General features: G+C 32.8%; 3 protein-coding genes across 4 annotated transcripts; 2 read left to right on the top strand and 1 right to left on the bottom strand.

Annotated features, from left to right (window-relative positions):
* Nucleotides 1-483: 483 nt before the first annotated feature.
* LOC7481719 (bidirectional sugar transporter SWEET16) lies at nucleotides 484-3843 on the bottom strand. Its single transcript, XM_002318945.4, has 6 exons — nucleotides 3640-3843; nucleotides 3518-3554; nucleotides 2073-2280; nucleotides 1292-1453; nucleotides 1068-1187; nucleotides 484-933 (listed from the first exon to the last, which is right to left on the bottom strand). The coding sequence occupies exons 1-6, from the start codon at nucleotides 3671-3673 to the stop codon at nucleotides 613-615; spliced, it is 882 nt and encodes a 293-aa protein (XP_002318981.3). The 5' UTR covers nucleotides 3674-3843; the 3' UTR covers nucleotides 484-612.
* Nucleotides 3844-6513: 2670 nt separating this feature from the next.
* Nucleotides 6514-9231, top strand: LOC7481718 (uncharacterized). 2 transcript variants are annotated; one of them, XM_002319467.4, is made up of 8 exons: nucleotides 6514-6682; nucleotides 6767-6848; nucleotides 6938-7005; nucleotides 7083-7180; nucleotides 7859-7995; nucleotides 8178-8245; nucleotides 8518-8581; nucleotides 8960-9231. In XM_002319467.4, the coding sequence occupies exons 1-8, from the start codon at nucleotides 6672-6674 to the stop codon at nucleotides 8975-8977; spliced, it is 546 nt and encodes a 181-aa protein (XP_002319503.1). In that variant the 5' UTR covers nucleotides 6514-6671; the 3' UTR covers nucleotides 8978-9231. The 2 variants fall into 2 exon arrangements, with proteins under 2 accessions (XP_002319503.1, XP_024439675.1); XM_024583907.2 differs by lacking the exons at nucleotides 8178-8245; nucleotides 8960-9231.
* Nucleotides 9232-11884: 2653 nt separating this feature from the next.
* On the top strand, nucleotides 11885-14091 carry LOC7478929 (60S ribosomal protein L18-2). The gene is made up of 5 exons (XM_002319466.4): nucleotides 11885-12032; nucleotides 12135-12224; nucleotides 12503-12631; nucleotides 12738-12920; nucleotides 13726-14091. Exons 1-5 carry the CDS (start codon nucleotides 12030-12032, stop codon nucleotides 13882-13884), a joined length of 564 nt encoding a protein of 187 aa, XP_002319502.1. The 5' UTR covers nucleotides 11885-12029; the 3' UTR covers nucleotides 13885-14091.
* Nucleotides 14092-14118: the final 27 nt, after the last annotated feature.

Below are 14118 nucleotides of genomic sequence, written 5' to 3'. Positions count from 1 at the left end.
ATACTTAAATCATCAAATAAATGATTATATACACTCACACACACACATACTTGTCTATATATGACCCTAAATTGCTATAAAATTTATATTGAAAATCTCTTTCAATATTCTACTCGTCAAAAATGCAATTGACGTCCCTTTCTCCTATGCTTTTTAGCCAAGGAGGTGCATTTATAAAGATTGCTGGGGTGGGCCTCATATATATATATATATATATATATATCAACTTGTAGTTTGGATGACGATTTGACCAGAATCAACCTACCGTCCACTGTCTCAATCGTTGCCTTATCTTAATGTAAACGCAGTTAAGAATATAAAAAATTTTCGGTAGGTAGTGTTTATAGTTGTGATTTGAAAAAATAAATTTAAAAAATAATATATATTATATTTAAAAAAAAAATTGAAAGTGATTTTTCTAATAAAATCTATATAAATTAGTATTACATTAAAAAAAAGCATTAAATTAAATGGAATTAGAGCGAAGCACAAACTGCACATCGAATTAAAAATAGTTTTCCAAACGGTGTTGTTTTATGAAAATGTTGGATGATGCTACATGCCATCATCATCAAGAGTGACCTTCAATTTTCTCATAATTCTAGATAGATATCAAACGGCATCATTAGCCCAGCTTGAATGTTGCAATAACTCATAAGCACCTATAGAGAGTGTCTTGGTGAGCTTTTGCAAGCTGTGTTGCCTCTCAACCGATGGCTTTGGCAGGCTCTTGGCCTTTCCCTCAGCTAGGCTTCTGCTCTTCAGATTGCCAGCTTCCTCATCATTATCACCCTTCGCAGGCATCTCGACGCCTTCCTTCGCCTCGATGTGGACTGGGCCTTTTTCTTCGATCATAGCTGCTGACTTATTCCTGTAGATTATGTAAAGGATCAATTGGGCTGACCCCAGTACAAAACCAACAACATTCGGCACCTGAAATCGGACACAGTACCAGAGGTTAGTTTAAGACATCTGATCATTCAAGCGATTATGATACTTTTCAAGTGCCTCTTTCAAGGCCATTAGGCAATCTTGGGACTAGATCAATGAAAAATAAGGTAACTTACTCCAATGTAATAGTCTTTGACAAGCACGGCATAAACAGACCAAACACCTCCGTTTAGGAAGAGGAAAAATGAGAGAAAAAACGGCATGTACTGCACACTCTTGGTCCTCATCACTCTTTTCTGTGATGCATAACATTAGAGCAACATTTTTCATCAGAATTAAGACTATCAGGTCTATTCAAAGCTTGATTTCAAAACCCAGAAAGGCCTAGATTTAGACCTACCATAGCTGAAAGGGGTGCTGCGTACATGCCAATGGTTAACGCAGCACATAAAACCCCAACAAATGTAGTTTGCAAACTTCCATGCATTGCTAGAAGAGTTATTGCAATTACCACTCCAAGAAAACCAGCATTCAATATGGCCACCAGCTTTGCCGTCTTAATCTGAATGAACATCAGGAATTTCGATTCAGAACACTTGCAGGAATCTCTAATCTAATTAAGCTTTCTAAGCTATGCAAAAAGTAACCTTATTGTTGTGGAAAATCAAATTGAGAATTCAGCCTTTGAACATTTAAAAATGATGATTTTTGCATTTTTAATTAATTGTAACAGGAGTAGTACACGTTATCTAGCAAAACCATTGTGGTTTTGATATGTAGGTACTCTTTTCAAATTAATTTCATAATTGATTACATTTCAACAGATAAAAGTATTTAATTAATCTCTCTATATATATTGATATATGCTGCTTTGTGAAATTACATGCAAGAAAAAATAGAGCTCACGTCAAGCGATTAAAACATGGGAACGATCATATATATGTTGCGAGCATGTAGGATTAATTGCACACATAATTTAACGATATGCATGACAGTCAATAAGTTAATATATTATTTATCACATCAATAATATTAATTTATTAATAGTTATTTAATTTCTCATTATATATTAAGCAGTATAAATATTTCATGTAAACGAGAAACAAAAACAGAAAAACAATTAATATTGGTGATCAGTTGAAGACAAAAAAGAAAGATCATATAGAGACAACGTCGATCACCTTCTTGTCCTTCGGAGCGTACATGAGAAAGAGAGTGACATAGGTGAGTTGAAAGATGGCGCCAGCACCATTCACGGTTACAACAAGAATATCTGGCTTGAGAAGTCCATAGAATGCCCATAGACTTGTGCTCAGCAGTGTAGTTATGTATGGAGCCCCCTTGTAATTCTCTGTTGATTTCCTTTTCACCACCTTCCAAAAAGTCTTTCTGCAAAAGGAAATTAATCCATATATACTCGGATTTATGTTGCCTTTTCTAGTCAAATTAGATGGCTAGCTACTCTATCTTAATCGTGTAGTGGGTGAGCTCATGACTTGTAAAAGAATTGGATAATACTAATTGTAATTATATTGACCCAAGAAATTAAATAGATTGCTACAGAAACACATAATAAATATCCCATTGCTTAAAAAAAAAAAACTTGGCTAATATGGTGTGGTTAATTGCTTTGTTCATTGACGAGATAAAAGAATTTCCTGATTTACACGCAACACTGAGAAATTCTATATATGGTATTAAAAGATAATTATTGAAAGAAAGAAAAATAAAATGCATGGTTTTCAGCTTTGATTGGTCTAAAACTTGATTTTTTTTCCAAAGTAAATCTAGAGAGTAATTATATATATTTACTTCTAAGCATCATAAGGATTTACCGAGTCGGCACTCCGTAATTGACTATGTAATTTGAACTAATATCTCCATATTACAGCACTGATTAGCTAGTGATACAGATTAGAATCGTTTTCTAATTATTTTTGGCAAGCCAATTACAATTACAGGGAGGAGACTATATTTGACACTTGGTGGTCCACATTAGATTCCATTTTCTAATAAGAAACCCGTAGATATTTTTAGAATGTGAGGACCAGACACATAGCTAAGTCATGATTAAAGGTAAGGCCATTATTAATCTTTGCTAATGATATTTAAAACTATATAGCCAATGACTAAATGACTCCAATATCGGCACCTTCATCGATGATGGGTTTGGGCTATAGCCTTCTTATCAAGGCCACAAATGGTAATTCTCTTGTAAGCAATATATACTCCTGTTTTCATGGAAAATTAAAGAAAGCTTAATTTTCTCTGCAAATCTGAAGATATGCACTAGCAAGAGTACTGTTGAAAGATGAAAGTAAGCAATTGACAGAAGTACTAAACCACACCAAATTAACGTAATAAGTTCAAGCACACGAAAAAAGGCTTGTAATTGCAAAATATTTTTTTGAAGAATGAAAGCAAAAATTGCATTAATCAACTCAACAACTGGGGCAATGTAATTTTCACTTATCAGGCGCGTCAATTTAGTGTACGTAGTTAGGAAAATCCATACAGTAAAACCAAATTCTACACACATCAAGCTACCTGCTTACTTCAACATATTCCATGTTTTAATAAACAGTACTGAAGCCACCATTGTTTTTCATGGTTTAAAGATACTTACATGGGAGAAGTGAAAACCAGTAGAGAAATGATATTACCTGCAAAGAGAAAGTAAATGGCTGAAAACCCATGAAGCTGAAGTGAAAATAATAACCATTAGAGAGGAGAGGAGAGGAAACTAACCAACGATGCCGATAAAGAAACTTATTTTAGCCATGACTAGCTAGGGCAGTGTAAGCTAGAAAGGTTGTTGAAGGAATGAAGAGATCAGACAAGGAGAAAATGTGGCTGATGAATATAAGGTGGATATATTTCTACCTTTGATTAACTGCACTATATATCTTGCCTTTAACTGTTAATCTCAAGAATCTTGCCACGTTTTCACCCAATGTGATTTTTCTCTTTAGTTTTTGGAAATAAAGGACAAATAAATTAATCTTTCAAGATATATAAGAAGACACAAGGGCAATGCGAGTTGCAGTATACGTTGTGATAATAATGCATGGGGACCAACCCTCCCTTTTTTTTTTCTTTTTCTCGAACATGATTTACATGTTTTTTTGCGATTTGTGACCTAAATAGGATGCTTTTGTCGTAATCTTTAAGTCGAATATCTTATGTGAAAATGAAATAGTTTAGTGCTTTGGTAATATTACCTAATCCTTCTAGAAAAAACATGTCGACCGGGTTTCAATTCATAAGCTTAATTAATTAACTTATCGGATAATTACCAATAAATATTGCTCCACGTAAGAGCGACGTCTCTGTAAAATAGGGACAGTCAATTACCAATCATCTATTTTTATGTTCATCTCTTTGACAACACCAAAAGAAAAGATCCAGGCCATGGAAGAGCCGAGGTGACAGATCGGAGACAGCCTTTGTCATCCTAGCTGGCTTCCTGTAGAACTCTTTATTAATATTTTTCATCACATTTTATAAAATCAAAGATAGGCAGATCGATGTGCATGTTGAGCTTGGGAATTCGTGTGATTCTGTGCAAGAAATTTTCGATTCTCACTTGAGATCAACCTAACCTGGAAGATTGTCTACTCCTGCCTAAGAGCATGAGATCATGAAATTGTGAATGAGATTTCGCTTCATTATTGATAGAAAAAAGTAAACAAAGTGATATACGCCACTTGCATGATATACACAAAAAAACCACGTAGCCTATACAGTGAGTCTCTTTCATGCCATTCCCTTTTTCTCTTCTGCCTTCTTACGCTAAGCATGCTATGAAGGTGTACTTTTGTAAGGGAAAGAGTGTTGGTCTCTTGTCTTGTTCGTGCAAATCAGTCAATTAATTAATTAATGGAGGGAAATTTTGATCCCTTACCAGCCACCATAAATATTAAAATTTGCCCGTTTGTCCTTACAATTCTCTGCCCAGCCACCACACGTCTCTGTAGTCTGTACTCTATACTCTGTAGTAGCTTTCGCAATTGTCTGCTGTCCAAACCAAAAGGTCTTACGGAACAAGAACACACCAGTGTTTTGTCTCTATGAGCGTAAAAGGACAACCTTCTCTTTTAGTTTTTACTCTCTCTCATGACAACAATCAACACAGATACTCTCCTGCCTCTGTAATTATTGGCTTTTTTCTTGGGTTGCTCATCAGATTGGTGATGGTGCTTCGATCGACTGTTGAGATTTTATGAATTTCTTTAGATGTAGGATAAGAGATGGATTCATGGAGAATTAAATAACTGATTGAGAAATTTCTAGGAAAATAATAATTGAAGAGAGAGACATTATGTTTGAATGAGAATAAATTTATAATATGTTTTTGTTTGTTGGAGTTTCTGAGATGTTATATATAATAATAGTTTGATTTTTTTGTTCAATTTAAAAATTTATATGAACTCATAACATAAACTATCATTTTTTTTAAATTTAGTTAAACAAGTATAATTTTAACAAAAATATAGGATATTAAAAATATTTTTTTCTTGTCTAAAAAAAACACAAGAAAAATAGATGACTTATAACTATTATATTAATTTTCAATGAAAGTTGTTTTTAATATGGATGAAATAAGGTTGTCTTACTCATCCAAAAACTATTAAAAATTTAAAAAATATTAAATAATTTTTCTTGCCACATAGCACAACATCAAAGATTCCATCTTGTCTCATTATACGGAGATCATAAAAGCTTTGGAGATGTATTATCATCGTTAATTTTAACAAAATCTTTTAGATATTTGTGAAATTAAAATCTTAAATTCAAAGAAAATAAATGGTATAGATGCAATGAATCTCAGAATCTCAACTTGGACAGCTGATAATTAAGCAAGTATAATTACAAATTATTTTTTATATTGTAAACTTAGGTCTATAGATTGTATGATTTTAAAGAGTTTGAGTCAACACTCGAATGATAGAGGCTTTCAACAATTACATGTTTTAATTAAAGAGTTGAAATATTATGATATAATGGATATTGAATATCTTTTAAACTATTTAGAAGAAAACAATGCAACTTTAAAATTGTTGAGTAACAAGTAAATTATTAAAAACATAATGAAAAATAACAAAAAATAAAGTTAAAGATAAATAGATAATAGTTTTGCACTAGAGTATGTCTTGCACAAAGATGCATTCAAAGCAACAATCACATTGCATAATTTTCTCCTGTGACACGAGAACAATACACTAGAATTTTTTATTATTATTAAGTCAATTTGAATTAATTATTTTTATTATAACAACATTGTTTTTTTAAAAAAAATACTTATCTTGATGTTGACTCAGATAGGTTTGGTTAAATGAGTTGAATTATTAAAAACTCGATAAAATCAATATTTTTTTATTTAATTTAAAACTCAGCTTGAATCATACTTGGAAATTGAAATAGCAGGTTTCTCTAATTATCTTGCCGGTTTAGACCGGATTTAATAACTATATTAAAAATGATTACGGTGAAAACCTAGTAACCGTTCTTATATGGCCCATCAATGCTCAAACCTATCAAGCTCAATCCATACTCAGCCCACACCCCGATCCCGCGCACAGTCACTCGCTTAATAAGCACGCTAGTCTAACATGCACCATGGAGTTAGCTGCACCTTCACTAAATTTTAATTTAATTAACCGCTAAAAGAAACAAATACAAAACCGAAAAAGAAAAATCATTATTATTAGATTAGATCGATCCAAACCCTATAAAAAAGCTAAATTTAATCAATCTCTTACTCTTTATTCTCTTAAAAAATGTTCAAAAAGTAAGCTTTCATTTCTTTGTATCTCTCACTCATGTTTTTTCATTTCCTGGATTTTATTTTGATTTTTTTCTTATTTTTTGTTAGGTTTTCAAGTGATGAAGTATCGTCACAAAACCAAGTGAAAGCATCAGTTCAACGCAAAATTCGACAAAGCATTGCTGATGAGGTTCTAAATTAAACAAGAAGAAAACCTTTTTTTTTTAATTTTTCGGTTTTCTTTAGATTTTTCATAAAAGTTTGATTTTTTTTTGGCAGTACCCAGGACTTGAACCAGTATTGGATGATTTGCTGCCAAAGAAATCCCCTTTAATTGTTGTTAAATGGTAATATTATTGTTAAATTTTGTGAAATGATTGATGGGTTTTTGTTGTTTTTAATTTTTATTGTGATTGGGATGCAGTCAGAATCATTTGAATCTGGTGGTGGTGAATAACGTGCCATTGTTTTTTAATATAAGGGATGGACCTTACATGCCTACTCTACGACTTCTTCATCAATGTAAGTAAATGTGTTTGTTTCTTTGTCTGACATGGCATTGTAATGGTGTTGTTAGCGTGTGCCTTTTGTTTTTAGGTTTGGAATTGATTGATTAATGTAGTCAATGTTATAGTTATGTGGAAATGATGAGGAGAAAGTGTTGCATGCAGTTGTAGAATATTTTATAGGCTGTTTGTTGTAATGTATCGGATGAAAAATGCGATTATTTAAAACACAAGGTGGTGTTGTTTTTGAATATGGATAATGGTGCATGTGTGCTTTCTTGATATGTTTTGATTTCCTTTGCCATTGCTGATTTGAATGTATCAGTAAACATAAATTTGGTTCAGTTCTGCTCTTAACAACCACCGGTTTTATTGTGAGATTTATTTGGGAAGAACTGGATAGTTTTATTCATGCATCAGTTTTAAATGTTTATGGGATACAAGTAGTTGTGTTGTTTCGAATCAGAATGGGAGTTTTATCTATTTTTCGCTTTGCTTGTGGTAGAGGATCTTTGGATTGTCTGTAGGAAAATAAAAATTGGGCTTTTGGATATAGGTTTTATGATGCTTACTTCTCAATTGTATTTCATCTAATTTTTCTAATGGGAAGACCTGTCAAATGCTTCTTGCTTCTTGTTTGTTTGGAAGTTGAAATCTCGATTTACTTAGTTTGGATGTGTTACTGGTTCCACAGATCCAAACATAATGAAAAAATTGCAAGTTGACAGAGGTGCCATAAAATTCGTCCTTTCTGGTGCTAACATAATGTGTCCTGGACTCACATCTCCCGGCGGTGCATTAGATGATGAAGTAGATGCAGAAACTCCTGTGGTATGGATTGAATTGTATTGTACTTAGAATGTCTATTCCTGATCAATTCTTTTCATACATCATGGCATTTATGGTTTCCTTTTTTGTTCTGATACGCTGCATAGGAGTTTTGTTTATTCTGTGCTTTTCCTTTATTAAAATGTTTTTATACATTCCTAATGTGTCAAACTGAATGCTTCCAGGCTATAATGGCTGAAGGAAAGCAACATGCTCTTGCTATTGGCTTTACAAAAATGTCAGCAAAAGACATGTGAGTTATTCTCTAACTCATTGAAACTTGGTATTTCAATTTTGTGGGCGGTGAAATGGGAGAGGGGCTCAGATGGTGGCAGAGCATTTTTCCCAGCTCTAGTAGACTGATGTAGCAATTCGCACCATACTACCATAGCATAATTTTATAGCTTCCATTGTCAATAAAATAAAACACGTGCACAAGAGATTGGTAAATCAGCACTGATTCTATTGTCTGTTGCCTTTGCGATTGGTTTATGTTATAACCAGAAGCATTTCTTTGATATACAGAAAGACAATCAACAAGGGAATTGGTGTGGACAACATGCATTATCTCAATGATGGTCTTTGGAAGGTAGGTCATCAAAAAATCTTTAACTTCTTGTTCAGCCATGTGCCTTGTTGATTTGGTTTTATGTTAATAAATAGTAGGATTTTTTTTTTAAGAAGTGCCATTAAGATGGTCAATATTGCTGGGAGCATTTCATCCTTTTGAACTTGATGTGTAAGCTACAAAAAAGTAATGTCATGGAACAAAACTTAGATTCCTGCATCACTTGTTGGGCTTGTAATTAAATGTTATGAACAAATAACTGTACCCTGTGCAGTTTATGATATATAGGTAGCATCACCTTTTCAAATGGAGTGATATTATCTTGTGATTTTCAAAATTAGCATGATGTAGCTGATAATGGTAACAATTGTAATCATTTTTACTAGTTGCATTATGCAGATGGAGCGTTTGGATTGAGGTTTTCCCCCAGAAAAACTGCAGTATTGTCGTTTATACAAGACAGAAAGAGCATATATTATTTGCCTCGACGTGGCTACGCAGATGTCCTGTCTCCTGATGTTGCTAAAGTAGTTTGTGTGAAGTGTTCTCTGCTCGTTGTCACCTTTTTTCCCTGTACACAACAGAAATTGATTTTACCATGTAGATCTACCGTTTAATGAGTCGATCATGGATATTACTTTTCGCAGATATCTTGAGAACATTGGTGGCTATATCTGACTTTCTCCTGTGTGATTAGTTTGCATGTTAAACCAATCAGATGGATGCCATTGAAATAAGGCCAAATGAGGAGTGAGATATTTCATTACCTAAATTTCTTGTTCGAATCGAAAATTAGACATTTTTGAGGTCTCTAATCTAAAGGTTCTGTTAATAGAATGGGAAAAAAGTAAAAGAGTAAGGTTTCCTTAAACAGTCTCGTGCTGAAACATTGACTTCACCCTCCTGCTTAGCAACAGTAGCAGGAGACAATGAATGAATGATCATGCGACCAATACTCTGATTCGATCATGTATCAAGTTCTGTTGATAGAAAAAAAGAAACGATTCCTGATCAGTAGAGAAATCCATTTACAACCTTGAAGTGACATGCTTGTCATAATTTTGTTTGAACGGGAAGATCAGCACTCGAGATGATGACATTTTCGACTTGCAAGAAATCAGTGAATTTGCTTCAAGCCAGCAAGTCAGAGTAAGTCAGAATTACAGATTGATTCATCAAGCCAGGCTAAGTCTTGTAACTATGTGTGATATAATGGAGACATGTTGAAGTTGGTGACGGTAAGGGAAGTGATTTCGAGCTCGGGGAGTGGCCAGCGCACCCTGGAAAGCCAAGGCTGTAATATTTACGAACCATAGCTTCAACATCACTTGTGCTCTTCGACACAGGAGGAATACGTGGAAGAGGTGATGGTTAGCACATGGTATTCCTTATAATTTTTATTTGAATTTAAAGATTACAAAAATAAATTTTGGTTCTGTCAAAATAATATATTCCATAATTATACCAAAGACAAAGAATAAGGTAGTCTATTAATGATTTTTTTAAAAAAAAAAATATGGTGTGGGATGAACAATTTATAGAGTGGAAATACACATCAAGGTAAATATATAGTTGAAACTCTACCTTTTTATTTATTTTTTAATATTTTTTTTTTATTTAATACACTTAAAGAATTGTTTAAATTTACGTGTTTTATTGAGGACTTGCAATATATTAATAACAATGATTAATTTGGCATTACCATATATTTATTACCTACCCAAAATTTTATATCTCAAGACAATAAAATTTTATTTTTACACAAACAAATTAAATAATTACTATATATAAATTTTGAATTCCAATATCTAGGGGTGGAGGTATGTTGAAGGCTTTGGTGAGTTATAGCCCAAGTCAAGATTTTATCAATATTTTTTTGTATTAATATTAAATAAGTTTATATATAATTAAATTAGTTAAAAGATATATTTTCTTCATCAAATCAGCTATTTTTTTTTAGTTAAGAGAGTCAAAGTCGAAAATCGTATCCCCCTCATGCTAGATTATTTTTTGTTTTCCTTCTTTTATTTATTATACGGTACTATTTATTGTATAAATTCATAATTTTTGATCGGGTTATTAGAAAATACTGAAATTTTGCGTGGAGCCTTCTAATATGATGCTTTAGCTTGGGTTAAAATTTTAGAAGTTTTTAAGAAATTCAAAAATTTGACAAAAAATCACAATTTGACAAATTTTACGTTATTGGGCGTAATTTTCACTCTGACAATCATATTGAGTTGAAATTTTACGAGGAACCTTCAAATATATTGAATAAAATATGATTAAAATTTTAGAATGAAGGGAGCTTGGTAGTGCTAACAAAAAAAAAACTCGTCAAATAGAAGCAAAAAGACTCATTAAGAGTGTTATTTGCCATTAAAAAATAAAACAAAGAAGCTCTTCCTTCCTTTTATATGCTGCCAACTGGGCAGAAGTAGAATAGAAAAGGAAAGAAAAGAGAAAGCGAGAGAGAAAGAGAGAAAAGTAAGGGAAAAACATAAGAAAAAAATCCAAGGAAAAAAAAAGAAAGGTGGGAGAATAACCTCGTAAACTTACAAAGTCCAACTTATAAAACACTAATCTAAGAAAGAATCACGTGAAGGAAGGAGGAATTGAGAGAGAAAAAATATTTAATTACTTTGTTTTCCAATTAACATTAGATTGTTATTTTATCCCGGTTGAGAAGTTATTACAATATCAATTCAGATTCGATTATAGATGAATTTTATTCCACAAAATATCAAAGGATGTAACTTTGATAGTGAATTTATTTTTACTTTCACTTCAATTTTATACTTTTAAATTTATTTTTTAATATTTTAGATAGTATATTTGAATTAAGACTTTATTGTTAACTTCATAAATTCATGTACATGAGTTAATAATAGATATTGAAAAAACATTTATATATTTATTTAGTAGCCTAGGATAGTAAAAATTCTTGGCTCCGCCCTTGTCAATATCATATATTTATATTCAGTTGGTATAAGTATTTTAAGTTTTGATCTCAATATAATTACAGTAAATATTTCTTTGTATATATATGTTGATGTTGATGTAAAAATATTTCTTAACGAATATGCTATCAACTTATCTATATACAATATTTTCTATATAAAAAAACCCAATACAAAAAAAAAATTAAAAAAATTCCCAACATTACATTATACATGTGATTTTTCTTCTATTAGAGAATTTTAATTTTTGTAAACATTATAATAAAATTAGCATTATTTGTCAACTTGGGTTGGGCCCAGTTAAATCAAAACCCTGTTAAGATCACAAACTTTGTGTACCACGTGTACGGTTTGTGATGCATCTGCATAAAAAACAATAGACCTCACCCACACACATAAACCTAACTATATAGCTCATTAAAAACCCTAGCTTCATTTTTTGTTCTCCTCTCCAACTCCCATCAGCAGCACCACTAGCAGCAGCGGCGGGTAGCGTCGAAGCTTCAACAATGGTGCCTCTCTTCCCCCTTACTTCTTTCTCCTTACGAATATGCTTATCTACACGTATTTACATGCCTATGTTTCAGTTACTGATATCTTTTTTCATTTCTCAGGGGATAGATTTGAAAGCAGGAGGTAAGTCCAAGAAAACCAAACGTACAGCACCGAAGTCGGATGATATCTATCTTAAGCTTCTTGTTAAGGTTAGTTTTGAGAAACCCATGTTTATTTTTCTATAATGTTTGGATCTTTTGTGTATATAGTTGTTTTTGTTACGGATAGACATAAAAAATCCATGTTTGTTTTGCTATAAATTTTTGAGTCTTTATTGTTTTTTTGGTCGTATTGGTTATGCTTAGGCTTTGAGACCCCCTTTTATTTTTCTGACCACGCATTTTTTTTTTAAGTTATATTCTTTAAGTGTATTGTTATGTATAATGTGCTGTGTTCTTGATTGATTTGAGACTGGTTTTTTTATTAGTTGTACCGGTTTCTTGTGAGGAGAACTCAGAGCAAGTTCAATGCTGTGATACTGAAGAGGCTTTTTATGAGCAAGATTAACAAGGCCCCACTCTCTCTTTCAAGGCTTATTACGTACACAAAGGGAAAGGTTAGATTATAATTTTTGCTTGTAAAGTTTGGATCTCGATCGTGTGGTTTTATATGGTGGTTGTTTTTGTGGTGCTTTTTTCTTAAACTGTTTGTTTCATCTACAGGAGGGCAAGATTGCCGTGGTCGTGGGGACAGTAACTGATGATATTCGAGTTTATGAGGTGCCCACATTGAAGGTCACTGCTTTGAGGTTTACAGAGACAGCTAGGGCCAGGATTGAGAAGGCAGGAGGAGAATGCTTGACATTCGATCAGCTTGCATTGAGAGCTCCATTGGGACAGAACACAGTATGTACTCCTTTTAGTTTGTTGGGTTTTTTTTTCTGTTGCAGAACTTCAGCTTATTCATTATGTTTGTTGATGGATTGATCTTAGTTTAGCTGATTCTATGGTTCTGATTTTCTTGAATGCTATCTGAAATTTATTACTGTTTTTGGGTTCATACCAAGTATGCTTTTAATGTTATAATAATACCTTCAGTATGGGTTTCTTTGCTTGTATGATATTAATGGGATTCTATTAAATGTTTGTGATGAGCCTACAGGCCTGTAGTGATTTGCGCAAATGATGGCAAATTTCCAAGAACATCTAGGGGACCGAGCTTTGTAATAGGACTCATATTTGTCTTGATGCATGAATCTTGGTAAATTAGTATTAAAATCGTTGTCATTCTCTGTTGATTGATTATTTATTGATGTACTTGATTTTATACAGTAATACAATCATGATATATGAAAAAGAAGAGGTCTAGAGAACACACACAAGTTGTTGGTTATGTTATCGTTTTCTCTGCTTTGATTTTGTTAATCACCATAGATGTATTACTCTACTAGATCTAGGGACTCTAGAATCCTTAGGCATAGGTGTTATTCCCACATTTTATCCATCTCATTTAGGTGCATGTCTTATTTCTTTTTAGAAATTTCAAAATGTTTTATCTTTCTCTTAACACGATATGCATAGTTCCACTTGCTGTATCTTCTCTAACTTCTTGGTATCGAAAATGGCAGCCGTTTTCAGAATTCATGCAACTTGTATGAATTACCGAATATTATTCTTGTTTTGGATGTTTGCTTATTCTTTTTTTTTTCAGGTTCTCCTCAGAGGCCCAAAGAATGCTCGTGAAGCTGTCAAACATTTTGGCCCAGCTCCTGGTGTGCCACACAGCCATACCAAACCATATGTTCGTGCAAAGGGAAGGAAGTTTGAGAAAGCTAGAGGAAAGAGGAACAGCAAGGGCTTCAGGGTCTAATTTTATTGTAGTGATAAATTGTGAGGCAGTTTGTTTTGATTTTGACTCTCTGTGTTCCAATTTTTGTTCAACTTTAGGTTTCTAAAGATCTTGTTCATTTTATTTCCATTTGGGTTATTGATTAATCCGCATGGATTGTTTAATGCTCAGATATCATACTTGGTTATGCGTAATGAATTATTGAAGATCTCGATTTTCTCCCTCAAATATTTAAGTAGAAACTTATTGAATCTC

The sequence above is a fragment of the Populus trichocarpa genome, chromosome 13 (assembly GCF_000002775.5).
Source record: "Populus trichocarpa isolate Nisqually-1 chromosome 13, P.trichocarpa_v4.1, whole genome shotgun sequence".
Classification (NCBI taxonomy): domain Eukaryota; kingdom Viridiplantae; phylum Streptophyta; class Magnoliopsida; order Malpighiales; family Salicaceae; genus Populus; species Populus trichocarpa.
This window is presented reverse-complemented; position numbering and strand designations above follow the sequence as displayed.

What these genes read in the sequence shown, in the direction of transcription:
- LOC7481719 (XM_002318945.4), bottom strand. Translation starts at nt 3,673, where the DNA reads ATGGCTAAAATAAGTTTCTTTATCGGCATCGTTG. An exon ending in CAGCACCCCTTTCAGCTATG is followed by an intron (nt 1,188 to 1,291) that starts GTAGGTCTAAAT and finishes TATGCATCACAG; the next exon opens with AAAAGAGTGATGAGGACCAA. An exon ending in TCAAAGACTATTACATTGGA is followed by an intron (nt 934 to 1,067) that starts GTAAGTTACCTT and finishes GTCCGATTTCAG; the next exon opens with GTGCCGAATGTTGTTGGTTT.
- LOC7481718 (XM_002319467.4), top strand. An exon ending in TAGATGCAGAAACTCCTGTG is followed by an intron (nt 7,996 to 8,177) that starts GTATGGATTGAA and finishes GAATGCTTCCAG; the next exon opens with GCTATAATGGCTGAAGGAAA. An exon ending in AAAATGTCAGCAAAAGACAT is followed by an intron (nt 8,246 to 8,517) that starts GTGAGTTATTCT and finishes TTTGATATACAG; the next exon opens with AAAGACAATCAACAAGGGAA.
- LOC7478929 (XM_002319466.4), top strand. An exon ending in TTACGTACACAAAGGGAAAG is followed by an intron (nt 12,632 to 12,737) that starts GTTAGATTATAA and finishes TTTCATCTACAG; the next exon opens with GAGGGCAAGATTGCCGTGGT. An exon ending in CTCCATTGGGACAGAACACA is followed by an intron (nt 12,921 to 13,725) that starts GTATGTACTCCT and finishes TTTTTTTTTCAG; the next exon opens with GTTCTCCTCAGAGGCCCAAA.